This window comes from Lingula anatina, chromosome 4 (assembly GCF_051362555.1).
Source record: "Lingula anatina isolate TDL-2025a chromosome 4, LinAna3.0, whole genome shotgun sequence".
Taxonomy (NCBI): domain Eukaryota; kingdom Metazoa; phylum Brachiopoda; class Lingulata; order Lingulida; family Lingulidae; genus Lingula; species Lingula anatina.
In genome coordinates this window covers 28,144,809-28,172,418 of record NC_141770.1, presented here as the reverse complement: position 1 = coordinate 28,172,418, position 27,610 = coordinate 28,144,809, and the positions used below count along the sequence as shown (strand labels likewise).

General features: G+C 37.0%; 2 protein-coding genes across 6 annotated transcripts; both read right to left on the bottom strand.

Moving 5' to 3' along the window:
- Positions 1–1,848: 1,848 nt before the first annotated feature.
- Positions 1,849–27,065, bottom strand: LOC106176920 (scavenger receptor cysteine-rich domain-containing protein DMBT1-like). 5 transcript variants are annotated; one of them, XM_087012201.1, is made up of 17 exons: positions 27,047–27,065; positions 22,879–22,928; positions 19,843–19,938; positions 17,320–17,458; positions 17,018–17,205; positions 16,692–16,830; positions 16,391–16,575; positions 13,503–13,641; positions 13,203–13,390; positions 12,738–12,876; positions 12,435–12,622; positions 11,968–12,106; positions 11,668–11,855; positions 11,198–11,336; positions 3,682–3,866; positions 3,325–3,460; positions 1,849–2,929 (listed from the first exon to the last, which is right to left on the bottom strand). In XM_087012201.1, exons 3-17 carry the CDS (start codon positions 19,928–19,930, stop codon positions 2,752–2,754), a joined length of 2,358 nt encoding a protein of 785 aa, XP_086868327.1. In that variant the 5' UTR covers positions 19,931–19,938; positions 22,879–22,928; positions 27,047–27,065; the 3' UTR covers positions 1,849–2,751. The 5 variants fall into 5 exon arrangements, with proteins under 5 accessions (XP_086868327.1, XP_086868326.1, XP_086868328.1 ...); XM_087012200.1 differs by having other exon boundaries at positions 22,879–22,931; positions 27,047–27,062; XM_087012202.1 differs by lacking the exon at positions 27,047–27,065 and adding an exon at positions 25,984–26,120 and having other exon boundaries at positions 22,879–22,931.
- On the bottom strand, positions 4,649–6,374 carry LOC106166133 (uncharacterized). Its single transcript, XM_013544577.3, has 2 exons — positions 5,604–6,374; positions 4,649–5,061 (listed from the first exon to the last, which is right to left on the bottom strand). The coding sequence occupies exons 1-2, from the start codon at positions 5,812–5,814 to the stop codon at positions 4,955–4,957; spliced, it is 318 nt and encodes a 105-aa protein (XP_013400031.2). The 5' UTR covers positions 5,815–6,374; the 3' UTR covers positions 4,649–4,954.
- Positions 27,066–27,610: the final 545 nt, after the last annotated feature.

Here is a 27,610-nt window from a genome sequence, read left to right as displayed (position 1 = left end):
CCATGGCTGGGTCTATATGTGGTGCGCGGCCAAACAAAATATAAAACCTATATGTTGAGGACTGTGGAGGGTGATATCTTGAAAGGAGCAGTAAACGGGGCCAATTTGAAATTATATGTAGAATGATATGAATCGTTTGAATAAAATAAAGAAAACACAAGTAATGAAATTAAATTTTGAACATAAGTTTGTTATTGTTGGTTCTTTATTTTCTCTTTCATTTATTTGATTTAGGTGGGTCTGATATCGCTTTTCTCACTTTGTTTTAAAAAGAGAAATTTAACCCAATAAAACCTGTCTATATGTAATTGAAAATAACATAATCTCATTCTAAACCTAATAAATTACATTTTCTTCAACAACAATAGTAACATCAGGGGACATCAATTCCTAGTTTACTTGGGAAATCATGTCCGCCTAGGACATCGATGCCTGTCTGTAGTAAGTAAGTAACAGTTGTCCGGAGGACTTCCAGTCCCAGGAACTTATGTCCCCGGATATGTATTCCTAGGAACGGAGGGCCCAGGACACGCATTCCCAGGACTTTGTGTCCGTAGGACACTCACTCCTAGGAATACATGTCCTACGGACATGCATTACGGCGGACATCCATTCCCTTCACACCGTCTAAGCTGACAGTAATCTATTGAGACTCCCCACAGGGATAGATCGATGTAAAATCTATAGGAATGGGGTCTAATACACTTATTCGCAGGTAGACAAAACAGGCAAATAAACGTTTGTTTTGATTAACATGTTTCTATATAATTGACGTAAAGGTGAATATATGGTCAGTGGTGCGGTGACTTTTTATGCCACGTTTGCTCCAGTTTTTCTCTTCACTTTTCTAGATGAGTAATTCAGGATGACCTAACCAGTTTTTGCATCCTTTCAAAATAAACTGTTTCTTCGGACGCATCTGGTTCTCTAACTGGAGGCCTATAAAGTTCCCGGCGGAAATCCGTACAGATATTGTCTATGACAGAATTTAACAGGTCGACTGCACGAGGTACCCGTTACGGTAATTTCCCTGTATCAACATGGAGTAAGCTACCAGTTACGGTAATGTCCCTGTATCAACATGGAGCAAGCTACCAGTTACGGCAATTTCCCTGTATCAACATGGAACAAGCTACCAGTTACGGTAATTTCCCTGTATCAAAATGGAGCAAGCTACCAGTTACGGTTATGTCCCTGTATCAACATGGAGTAAGCCACCAGTTACTGTAATTTCCCTGTATCAAAAGGCTACCTAACGTTGCTCCATCGTGGATTTCCTGTAGGGGTTCTCTCCATATATAGCCATTAGACACCAGCAAGGCAGGTCTTAAGTACCCCTGGTCGGTGTGTGTGTGTGTGTGTGTGTGGGGGGGGGGGTTAGAGGTGTGCCAGTACTTGCCCAAGATGTCCGCCCAGGCTGGTAAAGATAAGGGAGTACCGAGAGTAAATTATGCGCATTTCTAGACGGTTGTTATGTACCAGAGACCCCCTTTGTGATATAAAAGAAGAAAGGTAATAGAAAAGACGGCTTTGTAAAGTGATGATCCACAGTTAATATTGTTACAAGAGTTCATACCCTAAGCTCGGATTATTTATTCAGTTATTTTTTACGAACAAACTGATTTTCAAGTCTGATAGTTAAACTTGTAAAATGATGTAAACTCGTGATCCACAATTAACACATTTAATACCGTTCACAAAATGAATGAACACGTATTTATTTGTATGTTACACGTATGGTTAACAAAATACAACATAACAGAAGCAGAAAAACAATTGATATCTGAATGCAATATCAAAATATATTAATAAGTTGAACAGATATTTAGAAGAATTAAACAACTTAGCTATGGTGGGAGATGCTTATTTCAATCAATTATATACTCTTATACAAAAATTATATGGTAATTTTTGCATGCATATCTAAGGCATTTAAAGGAGATTTAAAATGGTCAGTGAATTTCATCAGTTTCTATCTCTATTGTCGTACAGACTTAAAAACGGGAGAATTAATTACAATAAAAACATGTTTATGGATAATAATTCTGAAAAAAATGGTTTAAGTTTTATTTTGCCTATGCAAACAAATATAACGGGTGAAGTGTAGGTTATTGCTACTTGAAGGTCTGGCACGTGTAACTTATTTTATTTACTTACTCGGTACACCAACAGTTGTGGAAGGTGTATTGTTTTGGTTTTAAAGCTAAATGGGCTATTTTGGGGATGAAATTGGTCTAAATTACAACAACATTTTTATCATGATGTATTCCCTTGAAATCTCCAAAGAATAAAAACAAAGGTCGAGAATACCCCACCATATAAATCATGGGCGTCAATTACTATAGGAATATACATTACCATATAGACTACCCTGCCAAGACGTACGCGTGTTACTACATTTCTGCACATCACTACAACGGAACCTACAGATTTTATTCACTTAAAGAGTAGGCAAGTGATCATCGTGAATATGAGCGTGATCATATACATATCCCTACGCCTATATTTTAATAATGTGGCTCTTAAGTGAGAAGGTTACCATTGTGGTTATATATGCATTGTGGCAAGGTTATATATGCATGAGTGTTTTTATTCAATGTACATGTAACTTTGGACTTATCACGTTTAATATGCAAGCATTTATCTTTTTTTACTATGGTACTTTGAAAATTTCCAGTCAGTGCAGTAGGAAAAAAATAATGTAGCTATTTTGTCCAGGTGGACCCTTATTATGCTTTTGGGGATCTGTTCTTATGGCGAACACCTGACTCCAGCATCTTCCGAATGTGTACAGTCGTGCGATCCCCATCCACCGTGGAGACAGTCTTTCAGGGATCTCTCTCTGCCAGTACAAGCCACCTGGTCCATATGAATAGATCCAGAACCTCGACCAAACTTAGCACTACCGACTGCAGTTGCGCTACGGTTGCTACAAAAGCAATTATATTGCGCTTAAACTTCCAACATAAAAATGGTTATCGAATATTATTTATATAGCAGAAGGTTTCAGATGAGTTATCTAAAAACACAGTTGTGCTCCTTAATTAATTAACTAGAAATCCTTTGATCAGTTAAAAAATTTCAGGTGTACTAATTAAACAGAGTTTTATGATATAACCAAGTATAAAGTTTCAGGCATAATCTGGATGAGAAGTCGCAAGATGCTCACAAAGTATTACCGACTTTACCAAAGTACTTTTCGTTACGAGAGGGTGTGCCAGTCAACCTGTGCGAAATTAAGCGCAAATCACCAAGGAGTTAGATCGTTTCAGCTGGTAAGATAGGGTTGTGGGAATGGTCCCTTAAAACAAACAATGTACTTACCTGTAACCAAGCATTCTGCAGACCACACGAGCATCGTTGTTATCCCAGCTGTCATCACAGACAGTGCCCCATTCACCGTTGTAGAACACCTCAACTCTTCCCTCGCCGGAACGAGAACCACCCACCAATCTTACGACTGCAAAGAATTGCGGAGGACGATAAGCAAATTTTATATAAGCACTACCTATTTGCTAAGGCACTGTGTCACACAAAACGGGACATAAAAATCGTGTCCAATTCAAAAATCAATTAAACACCACTATATGATACCCTTTCGGGGCCATGGCAAAAATAATCTAAATACCATTTTGTAGCGTGACTTTAAGTCGTAAATTAAGAATCTGTCTGTTCACCCACCAGGCCCTGCAACGACACATCTGACACCAGCATCCTCAGAGTGACCACAGTTGTGTGTCTTCCAACCTCTGTGTCTGCAATCTTGGATAGAAGTTTCACTTCCGGAGCAGGCGACGTTATCCATAAGAATGGGACCAGTGCCTTGACCAAAACGAGCGCCGGAAAAGGAAACGGAGCCACTGGGACTGGAATTTGTAAGCCACATTAAACTAAAGAATCAGAGAGGCGATACTGCCCCCGGGTATTGTACAACCAGCTGCGGGAAGCAAAAAAGGTACACCACCTCCGGTGTTATGCTTCACAAGTTTTACAAAATGCATGAAAACAAGAGTTTACAATTTTCAACAAAGTCATGGGGAAAACAAAAGTGGTTCATGACTAAGAGTAGGCCAAACGTCAATTGTAAGGTCACATTGCCAGTATATGATTTCTTATTCAAGTGCAATAGTAACTCCCAGGTTTGGAGATATGAAACGGAAGGGTTGCAAGGTTCAGTTCATGGTGAAACGTATGCCAAGGGTCAAATTCAAGGCCACAGTGAGATGACCAGTATATGACTTCCTATTCACGTTCAGTGGCACCTATGGGCGTATCTCTGGCAGTTCTAAAGATATGAGAGAAGGAATCCTTGCAAAGTTTAGTTCATGGTGAAATGAAGGTCAAACGTCAACTTTAAAGTAACAGTTAGATTGCCGGTATATGACTTCCTACTCAAATTCAATAGTAAATATGGCCATGTCTATGCCAGTTTTGAAGGTATAAGCAGCAAATAAGGTCCAAAAATCAGTACATCAGGGGTCGAAATGTTTAGAAAATCATACTTTCCCTGCCGGGAAAGTGATTTTGTACATTATTTTCCCTGCAAGAAAGTAGCTTTCCCTGACAACAAATTCATGAAAACCAATTTCCCTGATATTAAATTAGATTATTTTAATATGATGATGAATTATATAGGTAAGAACATATCTTTGAGAAATGAATGTTTATTGATATGAAATAAACTAACATGGCATCCATATATAGTGTTTTTTATAACAACTAGATATATTTGTCAACATTAACGTGACTGAAATCTTAGTACCAAATACATATGCTGCATCTGTTGTGCTGACTGAAAGGACCATCACAATGGTCAAGAGAGCACAAATATTAGGGTAAATCTCTTTAAGTACAGTCAGCATTCTACTTAAAAAGGCAACTATGTCCTGGTCCTTTTCATGAAGTTCCAGCATGGATTTTTATAATGAGGCCATTCAGCCTGGCACATGTTTGTTTAAAAGCCAGCATTATCCAGTGTCCTAAAATGTTCTGAAAGCCTTTCAACTGTCTCATCTCCATACTCGCCACTGTCTATATTCTCCATGGGTCCATCTTTGGCAGCTAAAAAGTAAAAGTCAAACCAGTAAACAATTGGACTTGTTCCTAGTGTGCACAATGTTTAATTTCATTTGAAACTTGGGGCATTTTCTTAATAGTAGACAATTTCACACCAATTAGAAAAGGGTAAGTTGAAGAAGTGCAGTGAAATTTTGATGTTACAAACACTGCATTTTCAAAAGTAAAGAGAATAAAGGTATTAGGTCCTTAATTATAAAGGCTAGAATAACCCGTGACATCTTTAAAAAGGTCATCAGTTTGGTAGGAGTTCAATGAAAAACAACTCAATCACTTCTCAAATAATTAAATAAGTCCAGGTGGAACTCTTGAGAAGAGCCGAAAAACTCAGTCGGTGAAAAGGCCCATTTGTTTTTCAATACATCATGTCTTCAGCAAAGAGAACGAGGTAGGGCAATTTTTATGTTTACTACGTAATAGAAAAGTAAAAACGTCTTGTTTATCATTAAATTTACAGTTCATTAGATATGAAACTTGTTTGACATTATTATTATTATTACGACGTAGCCTCGTAGGCCTACTGGTACCTGTATCGTCGCCATGTGCACCTGCTTCACCCTCATTTATTATCGTGTCTTGAAGTTTACATGTGTCTTGTTTAGCAAGTTTGCTTGCTTTTCCCTTGCTTTCGTCATTGATTTTCCACTTGAGGAACTTTATTTTCTGACCATCAACCTCCGTTAGACTTGAGCCCGACTTATGCGCGCAACCTGAATCTTGCATCAGCTGATCGTGCATAAATGGCTGACCGATATTCGTTCCCCGTACTACGCTGTTTGGTGCCCGTTATTTGTGTAGGCTTGGACGCTGCGTTAACTTTGTTCCCGCACATTAATTTGTTTCCGTGAGCTGCGTAGGTTTGTACTTCTCTATGTTATACCTGCTAGCTGCGCAGCCTTGATCCTTTCTGTGTTTAACATTGTGTAAATGGGATCGGGAACGAGTCAGATATACCCCATGTAAATGCCTCGAGACGATTTTGATTGACAACTCTCTTGAAATTCAAAAGGAGGCCCCGTAACAAATTCTAGCTAGTCACGTGCGTGCGTCCTTAGTTTCAGAGTGAGTACTTACGTCGAGCTTGTGGAAAATGGTTAAATAATTGACGGCTTGGTGCCAGGGAATAAATTTCATTATAGGTAACAGTTTTTCGGGAAAGGGACTTCTAAGTGCGCTTTCCCGAAAAGTTTTTGCATTTCCCGGGCATTTCCATTGATTTACCGGACGGGAAAGTAAGATTTGACATAGATTTCCCGAGCTCGCAATAGCTTTCCCACGGGAAAGCGGGAAAGCAACATTTCGACCCCTGTACATGGTAGAAAGTAGGTCGAGGGTCAATTTTAAGATCACATTTAGAATTAGGTTCCCAGACAGTGTATGACTTCCTATTCAAATTCAATAGTAACTATGGTCATATCTATGCCAATTGTGAAGGTATATGCATAGAAAAAGTTGCAAAGTTCAGTCCATGGTGAAGAGTACGTCAAACGTTAAATTCAAGGCCACATTTAGATTGCCAGTATATGACTTCCTATTCAAGTTCAATAGTAACTATGGACGTATATAGGGGACTAAAATGTTGCAATTTTGGAGTTACGGTAATAGGCTATACATTTTGTACAGAAGAAATGAATTGCAATAAACAAAGGGTGATTTTGGTTGATATTCTTTAAATCCCAGCAGACAAACGACATTGATTCACCGTTGAATCAACGTTAATTTTGGTGGATCAACGTTGAATCAACGTAGAATCAATGTCGTTTGCCTGCTGGGAATGGGTGGTGTTCAAAAGTTCCAGATGATCAAATTTTATGAAATAATGTCATTTTTGACTAGAAGTTGTCTGTCTCGCTTATGTTATCGTATCCAGACGTTTTATGCATGTTACCGTATTTTACATTTTACTTTCACCACCACAATATACTTTTTGATACAGCGTAACTCGTAAACCATATGGAAAACAAAAAACGGACACTACTTTCAATATTAGGCTTGATATGCTCTTTCAAATTCAAAGTACAAGGATCTCTAGCATTAACGGTTCCAGAATTAGAAAGAGTTTTCTGTTTCGGCATCTAATGGCGGCTTCTCCCGTCCCAGCGGGTAAATTATGTTGTTTTAACGTTGAAACAACGTTGGACCATAACGTTGAGAAGACATTGGATAAACGTTGGATTTGAAAGTTGTGTCAACCTCACATAACAACGTTGTATCAACGTCATGTTAAATCAACCCCACCCAGCGGGAAATTAGCCTGGATGTGTTTAGCAGTAAGACATATTTGATGGCTAAATATATGTAGGGTGTTAATGTATGGCCTTTAAGTTAAATTTTCCAAGGTTTAGATTAAAAAAAAAAAAATATATATATATATATATATATATATATATATATATATATATATATATATATATATATATATACGATTAAAATTAATAAATAAATTAATTAACAAGAGACATGCAATAACCCTGACTCCGAGTTTCACGGGCATACCCAGAAGGTAGGCCCGAGCATGCATGTTATTGCATGTCTCTTGTTTATTTATTTATTTATTTATTTATTTTAATTGTGTAAAAATGCTCCGGACTGTTGAGCACTCTGTTCCACACTTACGCTTGTTATATATATATATATATAACAAAGTCACAGTCACCTCAACCCGTCTATCTATAACAGGTTACCAAGAACTGTTAACTCCATCACATTTACAGTAACTTATTCATCCTAGCGTTGGCTGTCCTTGCAAGGAATTCAGTTTATTGGAATGCATTTCTGAATAACAAGTTAAGAAACTTCACTAGCTAACTAAAGACACAAAACGATTTTCACTTTTACTTTAAAACCCTTTTGTTATTATATTGATAAATTTAGTTACGGCAGTTGATAAACAAAGTATCACGTTTTCAATAATTAATATTTTAAATTACAATTCACAACTGCAAGGTTGTGTCATTGACCAAAATACAATGTTGAGTCAACGTCACATTATGACGGTGTTTCGACGTGGCTGGATCAACGTTGATTATACTTTGAATTTAGGTAGATCAACGGCAATTCAACGTATCAACCTGTTTTCAACGTTGATCCAACGCAACTATGCCTGCTGGGGTGAAATAACCTTGCGCGCGTTATACGTCACAGGTCTTGCGTAACTACCCACGTGCTACGATTTTTCCCTTGGGGGGCAGCAAGCGGACATTTTGTACAGGAGCAATTCAAAGATGGGTGAAAACGATACGTTGTTTTTAACCGAAGACGATGTCCCCGGGGCAAAACTGCCAACACCAAAAGTAAAGGAGCATACCAACGTTGTTTTCAAACGATGTGGTTAGCCTGTCAGTGGCGAGTTGGGAAGAAAAGAGCAGCACTGATAGCAAGGTAGGGTCTACTGTGTGCACGTGAACCGGCAAAGTTAATGATAATCTCATGTTGCAAAAGCATAATTCAATTCAATTTATTTCTGTACTGGTACATAGATTGTCATGACTTGTACAATATGATATACTAATGATGATACAATACAGTTAGTGCATTACCATCTTTATATAATGGACATACGTATCAGTAAAATTACTCATAAAATATTCTATCTAGGCAATGCGATAAACCTTGGTGTGATTTTAAATTTACCATATACATACTATAAACATGTTAAACAAAAAGAATATGTTTAAACTTAAAACCAAGGTTACATAGCTGTTTAAAGCCAGTTTGATGACATGGATAATTACGACTAATGAAAATAACATAAGACAGATAAGTAAATAAGTGACACAGATATAAATATTGTGCCATGTTCAGTCCCACACTTCTCACAACAGTGGGACCATACACTGACATTTTAAGGGATATGCTAAGAGTTACCAAGCAGAGCAACTACTTCACTTCTTTTCTTTAATGATTTGATTATAAAGTTGGAGAGGGACACTAGAGTATCTTTTTTGGCACTGTTAAATACATGGCATAAATGACTGTCTGATAATTAAATCAGTTAATTATTTTCCAAACGATATTATTTGAATAGCAGATACATAGATCAAACTAAAAACAATAAAAAAATTTGATGACATTGAAAATCAAAACCTGCGGTGCACGATAGGTTGAGGAGGACACTGCCATAGCAAGTAATGCATGATTTCTGTTACATAACACCATATGCTTGTGTCGTTGTTAACTCTGTGGTATTATTACTGCTCAAATGAATACCTGATATTACTTCTCAGGCTATCAAGTACAAATCAACTTATTTTGTGGCAATTGACCTCCATGTTCCATCATGTGTGCAGGCTGTTTATTATTATTATTATTATTATTATTATTATTATTATTATTATTTGTTCAAGCACATTTTGATAACATGGCTATGCTTTAACAAGAGAAAGTCAAAATTTATGCTGAAGTTTAAAAGATTTAATCATCAGGAGTATGTACAATTAAAGCTATTTGATTATGCATATTTGATTTTCAATTATCTTGATTATGATATGAGGTTTCTGCCTTTTTCTCTTGCCCTCAAATTAATATATAACAAGTAAATTGATAGTGCTTTAATACAATTTAGGCTTTATACTTTCAGATGTAAAAACTGTGTAGCTGTTGGTAAAGCTGTAGAGATTGATGTGAGCATAGATCAGGGGAAATGGTATTAGAAAACTAGGAGGACAAGACATAGATAATGTACTAGTAGATCCATCATCACAGCAAGGGTAGATGGTGTGATCTTGTCCCTGAAGCTGTGCCACAAGTTTTCAACTGGTTGAGTCCTTACTAAGACAAGCTGCTGCGGTGTGAATCGCAATATGTACATTCAGGTTATACAGGGCATTTTAGAACTGTAGATCTGTGTACCAGCAGGGTTATACTGCAGTAATATCTGTTAATGTTTCTAAAAATAAGCTTCATGTTTGATAATTAATTGGTTTGAGATAAAAAAAAAATAACCCAAATAAAATCAATTCATTTTATATTTCACATAATCTGTTTTTATTATTTCTTCTAAGCATTTAATCATAACATCTCCCATCATTATACTGTTATTGTGTAATAACATTGAAAGTTTCCAAGTTTTTATAAACAGGTTGATGCTAACGTATTACAAATAAATATAAGCATCAAAGCATATTTCCTTACTCAAATGTAGCAAACGTACCACTGGCATAATACCGGTAATGATACAGGTAAAGATGACAGCATTGATAACTGGGTTTACAGCGATGTTAGTGCAGCATGGTTGCATGGTTAGTGTCAGATTGTTATCTGATAAAGTTTGCTACTAGTACCTAGGAACAAAAGGTCTGGCACTTGACAATCAAGTTGATAAAATCACAAAACGCCTGTAGAAAATAGTGCATACCTGCCCAACACTGATTTGTTCAGATTAAGGGGTGCGTTACTGGTGTCAAGGGCCAAGACTTGAACTTAGGGGTTTGGCATGTCACTGGACATTCCTCTCGATTTCTGCCCAAATCTAATAAAGCCTCAGTTGCTTAACTTTCGCCAAATTTCCAATATCTACAGGTCGTGTTGTTTAATGCTTGGGGTCTCTTCTCTGGCGACGGTTAATTGGGGACACCTGTGCGGCCTGTCAACGCACCAAGACCCACTATTGCCAGTGCCACCTTTTCCATTGCCGTAAATATCAAATTTGTGAATAGAATGAGGAATAATGACAGTTATGAAAAATGTTTGGAAGTACCTGTCACCTTCGCCATAGTATCCATATGGGCTGTGCTGCCCCCCCCCCCCCCCCCCCCCCCGCCCCCACTACAGGCGACACCTTGCGGAACAGGCGTGCGTAATCCAGGGTGCAACTGAAAATAACCTTGTCGCGCGACCTTATTGCACTGATTGACCCCAAACTCACGTTGCTGAAAGCTGTCCCTACCAATGATATTATTGGTTAGTTATTTGTAGTTTCTGAAAATCGGCACAAATATATATCTAGTAGGAAATGGTGACGTGGCGGCGGACGATACCGGGCTGGACTAAAACCATGTGCACCGCCAGCGCACACGCTGGTGGTACAATAAGTTGACATTTTTTTTTTTTTAGAAATGGGTAACATTCTTTATTATTAAAATGAGTAGCGAGTGAAACATAAAATAAACGACGAGCTTACTTGTAACCAAGCATTCTGCAGACCACACGGGCATCGTTGTTATCCCAGTCGTCATCACAGACAGTGCCCCATTCGCCGTTGTAGAACACCTCAACTCTGCCCTCACCGGCACGAGTGCCGTTCTCCAACCTCACTTCAACTATAAATATTTCCAAATGACGATCAGCAAAAATTTACATTAGAACTACTTACTTTGATAAAACATTATTTCTTACAAATCTGGGCAATTTTGATGTTCATTATGAGTATGGCGCTAGCAAAATGTGGAAACATTGCATTTATATATTATATCATATAAAATTATATTATATTATATTATATTATATTATATTATATTATATTGTGTTGTTCTTAACGTTTTCGAGTATGTTAGCTAGTGCATAAAACTCGAGTCCATGGAAAAATAACATAAACACCATTGTGTAGCATGACTAAAGTTCGTAATTGAAGAAAACAGTCTGTTCACCCACCAGGCGTTGTTGTTGTGCGACATCTGACACCAGCATCCTCATGGTGACCACAGTTGTGTGTCCCCCAACCACTCTGACCACAATCTTTGATAGAGGTCTCACTCCCGGAGCAGGCAACGTTATCCATAAGAATGGGGCCAGTACCTCGTCCAAAGTGAGCGCCGGGGAATGAAACAGAGCCAATGGGGCTGGAATTTGTAAGCCACTTCAAATTAGTTGCCATAATCAGATTTTTTTTAAATAACCCATTTACGATTAAATTGAGAAGCAAATGGAACATAAAATTAACGATGCGCTTACTTGTAACCAAGCATTCTGCAGACCACACGAGCATCGTTGTTATCCCAGCTGTCATCACAGACAGTGCCCCATTCGCCGTTGTAGAACACTTCAACTCTTCCCTCACCGGCACGAGTGCCGTTCTCCAACCTCACTTCAACTATAAATAATTCCAGATGACGATCAGCAAAAATTTTCATTAGAACTACTTATTTGATCAAACATTATTTCTTACAAATCTGGGCAATTTTGATGTTCATTATGAGTATGGCACTAGCAATATGTCGAAACATTGCATTTATATATTATATTATATTATATTATATTATATTATATTATATTATATTATATTATATTGTTCTTAACGTTTTCGAGTATGTTAACTAGTGCTTTAAACTCGAGTCCATGGAAAAATAATCTTAATAGCATTTCAGAGGGACGTAACACGAGTGAAGTTCGTAATTGAAGAAAACAGTCTGTTCACCCACCAGGCGTTGTTGGTGTGCGGCACCTGACACCAGCATCCTCACGGTGACCACAGTTGTGTGTCCCCCAACCTCTGTGACCACAGTCTTGGATAGAGGCTTCGTTCCCAGAGCAGTCGACGTTATCCATAAGAATGGAACCAGTACCTCGTCCAAAATGAGCGCCGGAAACGGAAACAGAGCCAGTGGGGCTAGAAATTGTAAGCCACATTAAATAAGTTGACATAATCAGATTTTAAAAAATGAATAACACTTTAAAGATTAAAATGAGTAGCAAATGAAACATAAAGTAAACAATGCGCTTACTTGTAACCAAGCATTCTGCAGACCACACGGGCATCGTTGTTATCCCAGTCGTCATCACAGACTGTGCCCCATTCACCGTTGTAGAACACCTCAACTCTGCCCTCATCGACTCGAGAACCACCCATCAATCTCACTTTAACTACAAAGAATTACAGATGATGATCAGCAAATGTTCTCATGAGAACTACTTATTTCACCAAACATTGTTTCTTACAAATCTGGGCGATTTGGATGTTCATGAGTATGAAGGTGAAAACATTGCTTTTATATATTGACTTAGTTATATTATATTATATTATATTATATTATATTATATTATATTATATTATATTATATTTAACGTTTTCGAGTATGTTCAAAGTGTTACAAAGTGCATAAGTCTCGAGTCCATGGCAAAAATAATATAAACACCATTGTGTAGCATGACTAAAGTTCGTAATTGAAGAAAACAGTCTGTTCACCCACCAGGCGTTGTTGTTGTGCGACATCTGACACCAGCATCCTCATGGTGACCACAGTTGTGTGTCCCCCAACCACTGTGACCACAATCTTTGATAGAGGTCTCACTCCCGGAGCAGGCAACGTTATCCATAAGAATGGGGCCAGTACCTCGTCCAAAGTGAGCGCCGGAGAATGAAACAGAGCCAATGGGGCTGGAATTTGTAAGCCACTTCAAATTAGTTGCCATAATCAGATTTTTTTTAAATAACCCATTTACGATTAAATTGAGAAGCAAATGAAACATAAAATAAACGATGCGCTTACTTGTAACCAAGCATTCTGCAGACCACACGAGCATCGTTGTTATCCCAGCTGTCATCACAGACAGTGCCCCATTCGCCGTTGTAGAACACCTCAACTCTGCCCTCACCGGTACGAGTGCCGTTCTCCAACCTCACTTCAACTGGAAGGAATTGCGGATGACGATCAGTTAAATTTTAAATTTTGTATTGGTATGCTTTGTTTCATTGGCTGAAAATTGTCTTGGTTTCGCCATGGTTTGTTTTCCCACATTTTGTTGAATAGGTACACCAGTAGATTTACTTTGTTTTCTAAAAGTCCTGCGTTATAAGAATGTTCCCTGAACTCATATGCACTATTTCCCTGCCTTTACAATCTGTTGATTTGCTAGTTTCACATACTCAGCTGGTTTCCATCCGTTTGGAGTAATAAATGTAAAAGAATAGAATATCCTGTTTTAAACTGTCTTTACTTTTTTGGTAGAACTACACACACTGGACAATAGAAGTGTCACCCCTACTGAACCAATACTATGGGGGAGATAAATGACTGTGGAATGATATGCTCCTGGTATCATTTAATTAACATCAAATTTCACAAAAAAATCACAAGATGAGAACAAAATATCATCTCTTCCTCCATTTGAGCGTACATTTACTCAGCAGGAGACAATGCTCTGGATACATATGCCACTACTCCCACTTTTTGAATTACTGCTGCTCCTAGCCCTTTCGTTGATGCGTGCACTGTCAATATTAATGGTCAATTTATATCGTCAATTAACATCTTAATTAACATCTTAGTACTTTCATTCAATTTACTGCTTTCTTTATGTTTGCACAAGCTGGTTCCGCTGCTGCGTCCAATGACCATTCTTCTCTCTGCTTGAGTTCTCTAATGCCCCTATTTCACACAGACCACGAATCCCACGAATCGCCAAGAATTGACAAATTTCAGGGTTCGTGAGGATTCGTGAGAATTTGCAAATTTCCTGGTCTTATTCGACACGCTCTACGATTCAGTTACGATACAGGTCCGATAGTGTTACGAATATTCGTGGGATTCGGCTGGAATCGCACATATATTGTCCAGAAATTCACTACGATTTTTTTGGAATCGGAGTTCGTGGCCAAAATTTTGAACAACTCAAGAATTATGCCACGAATTCATGATTGATCAAGAATTGCAAGAACTGACTACGATTGAGAATTTAACGAACTGATTACGATTCAGCAACGAATCCTGAAATTTGTCAAGTCATGGCCATTCGTGGGATTCGTGGTCTGTGTGAAATAGGGACATAAGCGGCACATTCAATTAACTGAGATTTGGAATAAATTTTCTAACACACCCAAGCTTACATAGTACTGTTTTCAACTCCCCGTGGCTCTCTGGATCATCAGTACGCTTTGGCTGTTGACTTTAAGCCCTCACCAGTAATCATATATAACACTATGTAATCAAACCACATAATCAACTTTAGTTTTAGTTTCAGTTTTAGTTTTATTACTCTGGTTTTCCAAAATAATTTGTTTAGTCTCATGTCATCTCCCTTAACATTTTTCTCACGTAATAAAATGTTATCAATCAGGATTTCAACACCTTCCAAGTCACCAATAATTGTGTAAGGGGTGGTCGGCTCATGCCCTAGTTAAAATTCACGTGATCAAATTAACACGATTCAGAGCTTGGCCTCTGGGGTTTTTTGTCCTGACAGCACTCCTTGCAGAATTGAAGGTATCTCCTGTGTATTAAGCTTCTCGTCTTTTTTGTCTAAGTAGTATGAGGTCTATAGTTGTCCGTGTCCGTACAGCGTTATAAGGTGCCCCAGGTGGGAAGAGCATACCATGATAGATATGACTGAGGTGTCTCATCTCTGATCGTGGACCGAGGTAGACAATGCAATGTAGGGGCACTGCCTGTGGGGGGAAAGTGAAGGGTGAACTGGTTGCAGAAAGTGATTTCAGGTCAACAAGTGACCTTCATCAGCTGCAAGTCCAAGGAAAATACATGAAATAAAACGTTGCGACGAGACTGTCAAAGTGAAAACGTACCTCAAAGGCTGCTCCCTCTGGACAGACCACACGCTTAAACAGCTCGGAAACAACGCCCACCATGTGAGATGCCGACTGGACTTAAGAGGATATCCTGATCATGACGTACTTATATCATCAATAATAAAGATACAGGACCAAGCCACGAAGGAGTATAGATCTACCATTTAGTCCCATACATTAGGTTTTCTTGACACTGCTATGGAAAGACTGGTGAAAGCGGAAGAAGTAAAAACCAAGAGCAATTTGATATTCAAGGCGTATACAAACTACCCTAAGTATCCACGGCAGCCAACAATGAGATTATGGAACAAATGAGACTCCTAATCCTCCTCATTTTTTGTTTCCAAATGCCCCCTTCAAATTTTGAAAAGTCACTAATTTTAAGGTCATTTGTCTAATATTAAAAGCCATTAAAAGCACTTAGTTATATGTATTAGTTCATTTAAACTACAATATCAGTTATATTTTAAAGCGTATTTTAATTCACGTTTATATTTTTTAATTCACAACTGGCTGCAATTGCGATCAGAATGCCGTTATCTTGGGTGGAATATTTAACAGCTGAAGGCGAGACAAAATAACTTATGTAAGCTTTGGGCTGTGATGGAAAAAGTCATATTTCATCAAATCTTGAACCATTAATAACGTAAGACACCGTATCTGGGATAAAAAAGCACTACTTCTAACTATTAACAACTGTGAGGTGACCATTTGTAAATAAAAGTTCATGGAAATGGGGGTGGGACAACCATTTTAACCAATGTTGTATTACGCAAAAATCAAGGATACGTACTTTTCAACGCTTAAACGCATGTCTAAATTACGCAACATAACAAAAATGGTCAGTTCACCCACCAAGCACTGCACCGAGACACCTGACACCAGCATCTTCAGAGTGATCACAGTTGTGTGAGCTCCAACCTCTGTGTCCGCAATCTTGGATAGATGCTTCGTTTCCAGAGCAGGCGACGTTATCCATAAGAATGGAACCAGTACCTCGTCCAAAATGAGCGCCGGAAAAGGAAACAGAGCCACTGGGTCTAGAATTTGTAAGTGACAGAAAATTAAGTGATATAATCAGCTTTTTTCCAAGAGTAACTTATTTATACAATCAAAATGAGTAGCAAAGGAAACATAAAGTAAAATAAGTGCTTACCTGTAACCAAGCATTCTGCAGACCACACGTGCATCGTTGTTATCCCAACTGTCATCACAAACAGTGCCCCATTCACCGTTGTAGAACACCTCAACTCTGCCCTCACCGGCACGAGAGCCACCCACCAATCTCACTTTAACTACAAAGAATTACAGTATTATATTATATTATATTATATTATATTATATTATATTATATTATATTTATCGTTTCAGAGTATATTCAAGGTATTTAAAGGGCATTAATCTCGGGTCCATGGCAAAATAATATAAATACAATTATGCAGCATGACTAAAATACGGGACTGAAGAAAACTGTTCACCCACCAGGTGTCGTTGTTGTGCGACATCTAACACCAGCATCCTCTGAGTGACCACAGTTGTGTGTCCCCCAACCTCTGTGATCACAATCTTTGATAGATGTCTCACTCCCAGAGCAGTCGACGTTATCCATAAGAATGGAACCAGTACCTCGTCCAAAATGAGCGCGAGAAAAGGAAACGGAGCCAGTGGTTCTGGAATTTGTGAGTAAATTAGTTGACATGATCAGATTTTTTTCCAGAAATGGGTAACATTCTTTATGATTAAGATGGATAGCAATTGAAAGTTAAAGTAAACGATGTGCTTACGTGTAACCAAGCATTCTGCAGACCACACGGGCATCGTTGCTATCCCAGCTGTCATCACAGACAGTGCCCCAAACGCCATTATGGAATACCTCAACTCTTCCCTCACCGGCACGTGAGCCATTCACCAATCTCACTTCAACTGCAAGTAAATGTTTTATATATATTTTGTTGTCATCGATATGAATGGCTTGTTTCACTTCAAAAGCAAGTTATTTCAAACTAGTTGAAACGATCATGTTCAGATAATATATATATATATATATATATATATATATATATATATATATATATATATATATATATCCCCAATAGTCATCGGCACTAGAGAGTTATGGACCCAGACTATGGTTAGGCATAGACGACTAATACAGTTTAAATATCCATAGTCGATGCACTGGAAATAACAGACAACTAGAAAAGCACTCCCAGAGCGTAGACCTCCGCCAAGGCAGCAAAGTCTCCACCCAATGCCGTTTCACCCCTAAAATTTCATTCTATAATGATTTTGTATTTTTATTATTATTATTGATTGATTAATGATCCTGATCACTACTAAAAACAAAGCATCACTTCCTTGGCCCACTTCTGACAGTACCAGAAAATTTCATCAAAATCGGTACATAACTTTTTCTGTAAGGTTGCTAACAGACAGATAGACAGACAGACAAACGAACGGCGCCAAAAACATAACCCCCTTGGCGGAGGTAATTAAGCTGTATAACAGCTCACAGACACGACGGGTAATTTATAGTTTACCCATGAGCCAGAGGACAGTGGGTTTCTCTACCGTAGATGGAAAGGGAACTTGTCAAAGCCACGTGTTTCACATATGTTTAACACATGCAAAATAAGAATGGATATGGTCCAAGCATGAGTAATTCAAATAATATTTCAAATATTTTCAATTAAAAACAAATATAAGTAAGTATACACAATTTTATTGCCTTATAAGAAAATATTGAATGGAGGAAAGGTAATTTTAAATGTAGTGGATATCCAGTGGATAGTGGATTAGTGGATTAGTGGATATACAGTGTGAAAATTAAAATATGAAACTAGAGAGCAGAAAATACAACATGTACTAAAAAGAGTAGCAAAGACTCAGAGAAACCAATTATGATTATTAAATGATTGCTCGTCTCTTTACCTTCAAAATCAATTATCTTATTCAAAGTAATATTGTCGGTTGGTTCGTAAATATTTTAGATTAAAGTCACGTGTGGAATTACGTTATTACAAATTGCATATTGACAACAAGTCTAAAATGCCGCACCTTTCGCTGATAGCGGTTTCATCATTGTCACAAGTCGTTGGTTTTATAGGACGACCACACTGATATAAACTCTGTCTGTCATAACCCTGTGTCAAATTGAGTGTACCGATTATTGAGAAAATTTAAAAAAAAGGAAGTCAGGCCCGTAACATCCTGCACATTATAACTTTTGAGTACTCATGGAGTGCACGGTGTATAGAAAAAAACTCCTGGTAATAGAGAACAAGCTATTCAGAAAGAATGGAACATTATCTTACAAAACAGAAATTTTAACCTTGTTGGAAGCTTGCTGCACCGCCTACAGGATATAATTGAAGTACGTAGTAAGTAGTCTCGGTAAAGGACACGTAACATCTAAAGACCACACTCAGGATTTTGTTTGAATTAGGTAACATTTGGCGATGTTTTTTTAATTATATGGGCATTTTATTTTAATTGGACATATTGCTAGTGTGAAAAAATTATATATATATATATATATATATATATATATATATATATATATATATATATATATATATATATATATCGGTAATAGTATTTTCTGTACCCGAAGTCATGTTAGATTTGGCATCTGGAATAAAATATATTCCTAAAACAGTTGATATGATATCATTTGTAAGTAAAGACACACGCATATATAATTTCCGGATAAACCATGTAAATACATTTATGTATATATATATATATATATATATATATATATATATATAATTTATGTACAGTTGGCATAAAGGTAGTATTTTTGTACGATTATTATTCCATACATGTTAATTATCATCTTCATCATTATCATCATCTGGTTTAATCATTTATTTTTTTGTTTGTATATTTGTTTTTATTGACTATTACAAGGGACACAACAAGAACAACAACAACAACATCTGCTATAACGGATGATATAGTAAAAGGTGACCATCTGCTACAACGGATAATATAGAAAATGGTAACCATCTGGGATAATATATTAAAATGTTTCCATCTGCTTTAACGAATAATATAGTAAAAAGTGGCCATCTGCTATAACGGATAATATAGTAAAAGGTGGTCATCTGCTTTAACAGATAATATAGTAAAAGGTGACCACCTGCTATAACGGATAATATAATAAAAGAAAATAATATCATGGTCATCGACACAAATGCACCTGTGTCGCAAGACACTGGTGAAGATGGCACATGGCACATCAAAATATCCCAAAATTAAGCATATTCTTAGTTTGTAGAAATTGAACTTTTGGTCATGCTTACTTGCTCGTTGCCCTGAACAGACAGCAATCAGCGTGAACAGTAGGGATCCACCAAAGATCATAGTGCCCTTACTTGTCATTTTGTACATTTGGAAACCTGAAAGAAAAGATGAAACAGATTATTAACACATATGCATATATAGTACATAAAATATAAAAAAGGTAAATCGTTGATACTGACGTTGTTACCGTTGATTCTAGTATTATGAGAGGATAAATTTAAAAAGAAGGAAAAGAAACGGGGAATGCAGAACTGAAAATGGAAATACCACAAGGACAAAGAATCAGTTCCCTGCGAAAGTCATCAACTACGGGATAGTTGATTTACATAGCAAAAAAAGGTGTCATCCATACCGCGGTAATGTACACTCCTCCAAGGGTTTCCATAGATTTCATTTAATTATTGCATAGCCTCTCACACGCCTCCCCACGCGTCGTTCCTCGACCGGTCGCATTGGGATGAGATTAAATCACTGTGCCCCTGCAGAGACGATGACTGGGGAGGCGTGAAAGAGGCGGATAGACCATTACAGGATTAAGCGGTTTCCTTTCATGTAGGTCCGCCATATTTAGGCTGTGGACCGGCTAGCACTCGGCTCTTCTCTTCTGAGTGGTCTTATTGTTGTTAAAAAGGGTTGTTAAACTTCATAAAATGTATTAATTTTGTAACAAATGTCAGTTTTTCTTTATTGTTCAGTTGTAGCGTGGCAGACTCAAAATGTATAATCTCTGGACATTTAAAAGAAACTCCCTCTATTGCATATTTCCTGTAGACTCCTGTAGATAAAATGAGTTTTCAATTTTGGCCCCTGAAAATAAACTCTGTTAAATACATACTCCATTAAAATAAAAATGTTCTTAATGCAAAGCGAAGTGACGATCAATTGCAAAATTTTATAATTTTATTTAAGACTATTCATGACCCTATCGGATGTGACCCCACGTGCAAGATAAAGAGCCCATGCGCGACTGGGTATGCTGTTCACTGCTGCCACCAATCTTTGCTGGGGGATTTTGTTCTACTCTTGGGTTACATTTTGTTTCATCTGTTGTGGATTCTCCAGGCGTGGGTTTCTCCTGCATACAGTACTACCCATTTGTCCCATGCATGTTCACTTGTGTTCACATTAAGGTTTTAGGCGGATTGGTCGCTGTTATTTTCCGTTAAAAATCCGTTACCAAGCGGATACAGTGGGTTTAACATTCTCATGCTGTAAGTGAAACTTGTCCTTGAATATCGCAAGTGTCAATTGGATCAATAAATTGCTCTATCAAGGTAATACCCCTGGGCGCCACGACGTGTACGCTTTCTTCCAGATGAAACATTTTTTACCATGATTTGCTTTAAAACCATTTCTGCATGAGATTCACATAAAAAAGTAGAGTTTTCGTATATTTATGCAACACATAAATCCTATTGATGCAGCCAAATGCTTTATGAAAATCTATTAAGGCGCAAAGTCCAAACTCACGAGGGCAGATGCATTACTTAATAAATAGAAACAGGAAAACTTAATTTTCGGTACCTGGATGACAATTAACCCTTAATGTTCCATTTAAATAGACTTTTCATGTTAAATTTGTTGTCAAACTTAGATAACATTTATAAACGTTTTTATTTATGTCCAATAGGTTAGGTTGTACTTAAATCAACCCACGCTTTTACACCACTTATTACGCGTGACTTGTAATATTAAATGAAACTTAATGTTTTCATTAATGGCCGTTTTCTCGTTTTAAACGGGTATACAAAGCGGTTTTAGTTGGAAATTGTTCACATTAACAGCACTTTCACAGCATCAAATACTCCAAATAAACAAGATCTATTTCAAAGTTAACGTCTAACGCGCGTCAAGTACGTAGAAATAAAGAACTAAGAGTTGCATTTATACCCCGCAATTGTAACATACTTGGCGTGTCACGTGACCCAGATACTAGCATATGAATGAACGGGTGGGAAGAAGTGTGAGAAAACTGCTCAACCTACTTTCCATCGTTCAAGGTCAAGTGAGCAGGCGTACCGCGTGACTTCCCTAATTTAACAAGTCAATGCAGCGGACGGTGCGAAGAAAAACATTTAGCACATAAGAGGGATAAAAAACAGAAGGAAGTACGACACAAAAATTGCACGAATAAAAATAGGATTATAATAGAGAGGGCAATGATATGTCAACAAGGGTTAATAAGACATTTAACAATCGGAAGCCTTGCACTGAGACAACGTCGAATGATGCAATGGCCACACTGCTTAGGAAGCCCTGATAGTATCACTCGTAAAAGGTGCTCGCAGTGAATGAATCGTGCACATGCAAACCATTTTGAAGATAGCAGAGCGTAAAACTGAACGCAAAGAATGGTCAAAAAACGAAGTTAAAGGGATAATGACTGTTCGTTTTGGCAAAAAAAAAGAATTTTCCCGGAGTAAACAACAATTTTCCCATACTTACCCATGGTTAACTAATCCATTTCTACATTCACTCTTTTTTTTTTTTTTTTTTTTTTTTAGTTTTATGTTATAATTTCTTAAGAGATTATTACAGAGTATAGCCATCTATGGAGGTTAGATATCAGAACAATAGCTATATCTGCCGTTTCTGTGGTAAAACAGAATATATTATATTTCTATGGGTTGGTTACAATGTTTTTATTGTAGAATATAGATTTCATACAAATATTTATTATCGTTTTAAAAACGCATTTAGACGAATAATGTACACCTTATGATGACGATTATTTAAGATAAACAATTTTAGACACCATTCTTATATTATCTTAGCAACAATGGTAGCACCCTCCCTCGGTTTGTATGCTGCTTTAATTGACAATCTTGTAAACGTACCCACAGACAAGGAATTGCTCTTTAATATGTGCACATTTTTAAAAATATTGTTCTTTCAGTAAGTTATAGTATATAAAAACATTCGCATTATAAAATGATGCAAAAACATTGAAATCAAAATAAGATCTGAAGTTGAAATAATTGCATTCTTCCATACATCATAAGTTTAACGCTATACATACAACTTATTTTACTTACTGAATCGCAAAAAAGGAAAATTCTTCCTCTTCCGATACGGCGTGTTGAGTCTGCTGAAATAAGCGTAAATGACACCAGTGGACTATTTATCACTTCTTCTGGAGATCCTTATTTGGAAGACATCCGTTTTAATTCTTCTTAGAAAAAAAAACAGGTTTCTCGCTTCTACTTAATTTGAACTATTAATCATCTTTGATAACAGCTAAAGTGGCTGTAATAGATTTCAGTTGACTATTTATCACTGCCTCTTGAATTCCAAATATGGAATACACCCATTTTAATCCTACTTAGAAAAAACAGGTTTCTTCTACTTATTTTGAATTGTCAATCAATTTTGATAAAAACCGTTACGGTTATGGCGACAACGTGGGGTTAAACGGATATTTTAATATTAAAATGAAAATTGGTATGAATGTGTGTCCTAAGGAATTTTGAACCTCTGTGAAGTAAAATGGAAAAATGGGACGTACAATATTTGCACTGGTCTTGACCAGGTTGACCAGTTTCCCTCTCCTTAAATACATATACATGAGAATAAATTTTAAATGATAAAATATTTAATATTAGTGTATATTTTTGATAAGGACAAATTTTTTACATCACAATCAGGCTATATTTTAAATAATTTCATCACCCCAAGTAAATTAATGCATATTTTGCTCACCCCGCCTCCCCAACCGCTTTGAGACCCTACCCTCACAAAAACGTAAGCTCATCTGACACGACGGGGAGTAGACTCATGAAGCTTACCATGAATATCGAAAAAGAATAGTTCTATCGATAAAAGTAATAAAAATCACTTCACTTTTTTTGAGTTGGGAGATATATGCCCTAGAAAATAAAGGTTTTTGGCTTATTTTTTACCAGTAAAAATACAAAAAAAAAAAAGAAAAAAAAACATGGGAACATGTGTTGCAGCCATTTTGCCGTGTAATGAAACCACAAAAATGAAGAAAGAGATTATCAAGCCAGTCACAAAATACTAATTAGAGTGAAATTGAGGTTAATAAATTATGTATAACAAGCAGATAACTCCCCGGGATTTTTATCCCACCTCTCTTGTACATGTAAAGTGAAGTAAAATATTTCGCAAAAGAAGGGGAACAAAATGTATTCCTTAGAATTAGAGATTTTGAGTCTGCTTGAAAACTTGCCGGACGGACGATACAGGATTTTTTTTTATCGGACCAAGACGAACTTTGTCAGGCATGTCCGACGGTCCAACGCCTTTCGTAAATGAATACCCCTGATGCCACGGAAGGAATTGTACATATTTTACAACGAGGCAACAAAGAGGCAGTTGGTCGCTCCCTGTGCACTGCCGAACCTGTCAATAGCTTTCTTCTGGAAATTAATACCCTCTCCTACACTGTAGGCTTTCCAACACTGAATGTGGCCTTCTGAAAATATGAAGAAAGCAGTGATCTTTCGGATTGCATGGACACCTTTCCTAATTTCCACAACAGCTGCATGGCAGTCTCTGATCTCTCTAGATAAAGACAAAGTTGTGTGCAAGTCAATGGCTGAAATAACATCACGTCCTTCATTAACATTACGTCCTATAAGACATTTAGGAATTTTTCGTTCACATTTGCCCTTGCCAGCTTGTGTCTTGCTGAAGTCATACTGCCGAACAAGGACGCCTGTCTGTTCAGATAAAGCAGGCATGGGTATAATAATAAGTGCACAGTGGTAGCACCCAGCATCATCTGAACGAATGAATATTTCCCTAAGGCCATCCACTTTTGTTTTCAGCTGACAGACAGATTTCTGTAGCAAGGATATAGCTGCAAACCAGTTCTAAGTGACTTTCTTCACCAGGTATAAAATGCAGTGGATCTGAAAAACAAGACAAGGAAAATGCAATTTTATAATATACCCTTGGTTATTAATTTCTGGAAACTATGAAATTTATCCAGATGAAAGGCTTTCTTATAGGCATAGTCCTTTATCGTAGTGACAAAATGCACGTCTGTTTAAAGCCAATTATTACAACAAACACTTTGATTGGAATATACAAATAGTTTCAAGGAGAAAATCACTGTACCATATTACGAGCCAAATCAAGGTGTTTTATCAAAAAAATAATTTACTACATAACAATGACGAATGTAAGGCAAAGGCATGGCACGTATATCTCATTTACTTCATAAACTTTATATTTACCGGTACATGACCCTCTTGGGACGTACACACCTTGGAAATCTAGACACCAATCACTTGGTTATTGCAGGTCTTTCTTTCCTCTTTGTGTAATGGGTGCTGGCACTCTCTGGAGTGAGTTTATTTCTTTCTTAATCGAAATCTGTGATCAGGAAATATCGTTAAACTCAGTAGCTTACTCTCGAAGCCTTTGAAGAATGGGCTCCCTATCATTCCTAGCTTGATCTCGGACGCTAAGCACATTCAGATTTCATAAATGATTCTTAACGTATCTGGTGCACCTCAAGCAAAAGACAATTGCGTGATATTTGTAGGCAAGTTTAAGTCCGCATGCTATCTTTTCTGCGCCTAGTTCTTGTGTAGATTGTTAGGAAGAAACAAAAATTTCCATCTATTTTCTTTGTCTTCAAACCCATTATAACGACGCCACTAATTCGGAAAACTATTAAGAATATTGTCAATAATATTGATATAAACAAAAAAGTACAATTAATAAAAATCAGGCGCATTTTCACAGCACCATGGAAATGAACCACCGCATAATTCACCGCTCATACCCCTCATTCCAAACGTCCATCCCTACGTATTCTAAGCAAAGTATTTTTTGCATAATTACAAAGCTTCAAATCCTTAAAGTTTCAAAAATTGCCTTATTTATCTGTGTTTTGTCCCTTCGTTACTATGGCAGCGTGATTGACAATTAATTACATATCTTCCGAATGGTCTTGGTATGGATTCTTATAAAAAAGGAAGATTTCACGCTGAAATGAAAAAGCCCTTCATAGAATTTATAAACAGACTTCCACTACTTTTGTTACGACACTCTGTGTAGTCAGGACCCCCAAAGTTCTTTTAAAAAAAAAAAAAAAAGATTCAGAATTTAACTGTGCTTTCGACAAAATTATCAGACAGAAATGTTTGATTGAATCCGCCAATCCCAACCTTAATTGCCACATTTTGGCCGCTTTGGTTGATTTTCTAGTGGAAGTGCATTGACCAATTAGAGTAGATTCATATGAAGCCTCAGTTATAAACACATCTGCACACAAAGCATTACTAAAGAAGAGCCAAGGACAGATTGTGGCATTTATTGCGCAATCATGGCTTATTTTATTAACTGAGATTTCAAAAGCTCACTCACTATTCATTTATGCATTGTCAGTGTTTGTGGCTTACACTTAATGATGTGTTAACCATTTCATTACACGGAGTCTATCCTGGATATTTCCCTAATGAAAACATCCAGACATTCCACTTGGTTAAGATGTATTCAAATCAGCTCCTTTACTTGCATCACAGGAGTCCTCTGCCAAGTAAACAGCTTTGATGTCCTCCATTGAGGGTCGTTTATATTTATTGCTCTAATGGATTTTAAAACCACTTTATACCTTTATCATTTTACCACGCGTCTCTGAGAAATTTCCCTTAACATTTCTTTCTTTTTCTTTGTCAATAATAATAATAATAATAATAACAGTTATTACTATTATCATTATTATTATGCAAAAAAGGGTCCTGATTTTCTTAAAACAAAATGTATGACTATGTTTGTCTAATTAAGATTAGTTTAAAACACTTCAATTTTGCTTCAATTATGCTTCAATTAAAGGTTTCAATTACGTCCCAAAAAAATGTGTTCGAATGTGTTTCTTGTTATTCTTGAAAAAATTGTAAAAGAAGCACTGAGAAACATCCGAAGGAATCTATAATAATTATGACACAAAACAAGTAATAACAGAAATTGTCATAAATATGAAACTGCACACTAAAAAATTAAATGCGTCAGCAACGTCGAGACCATTAATGGTCATAGAATAACAACAACATAAACCTGTGGTGTGAGTTATCAACATGTTACCATCGTTATTCTAGTTATATAAAAACAATGGGCAGCATGTTCTCCCACCGAATTGTTGCATGACAACTTGTAAGGGCCTCTTTATCAACTATTTATGTCACATGTACTGATGTGTAGATGGTGAGTACTTGAAGAAACAATACTTACACTGTGCTGAACTGTATCTTCATTTCATAAAAAAATATATCTTAGTTCTAATCTGCAGAGGAGACTATCTTTATGAAATGTACAACTTTCACAGCCCCCCCCCCCCCTTGTGATTACTGGCTGCTTGACATGCAACCACCACTTCTACTTCCGTATGAGAAACATAATGATCTTTACACTCACTTAAGTATTCTACTTTTATTTAGGAATAATCCAACCCCTCACACATTAACATATTATGTCAACATACTGTTACCACTGCATGACCTCAGTGTTAAATGCTATCAGTTAAAATGTTTCCCTCACATTAGAAGAAGGTGGTTATTTTCCACTGAAAAGACATCACTTTGCTCAAATGTTTGTTTCATCAACTACCACCAGTAATGACCTTCAACTCCAACTTCACTGAGGTAAAGCACCTTCAATTTCAACGTCACTGAGATCATGTAAATTTCCATCCTCGCGACCTGTGTAAAAAATAAAAGTAACAAAGAGAGTAACATTATTTTTAAAAAGATATTTACAGAAGAAGCTGAAGTGAAGCCTCAATTACTAAAAAGATTT

What these genes read in the sequence shown, in the direction of transcription:
- LOC106166133 (XM_013544577.3), bottom strand. Translation starts at nt 5,814, where the DNA reads ATGCACGATCAGCTGATGCAAGATTCAGGTTGCGCGCATAAGTCGGGC. An exon ending in TGCACATGGCGACGATACAG is followed by an intron (nt 5,062 to 5,603) that starts GTACCAGTAGGC and finishes TTTACTTTTTAG; the next exon opens with CTGCCAAAGATGGACCCATG.
- LOC106176920 (XM_087012202.1), bottom strand. An exon ending in TGCAGAATGCTTGGTTACAG is followed by an intron (nt 16,576 to 16,691) that starts GTAAGCACTTAT and finishes TACAAATTCTAG; the next exon opens with ACCCAGTGGCTCTGTTTCCT. An exon ending in TCGCACAACAACAACGCCTG is followed by an intron (nt 11,337 to 11,667) that starts GTGGGTGAACAG and finishes AAATATTTATAG; the next exon opens with TTGAAGTGAGGTTGGAGAAC.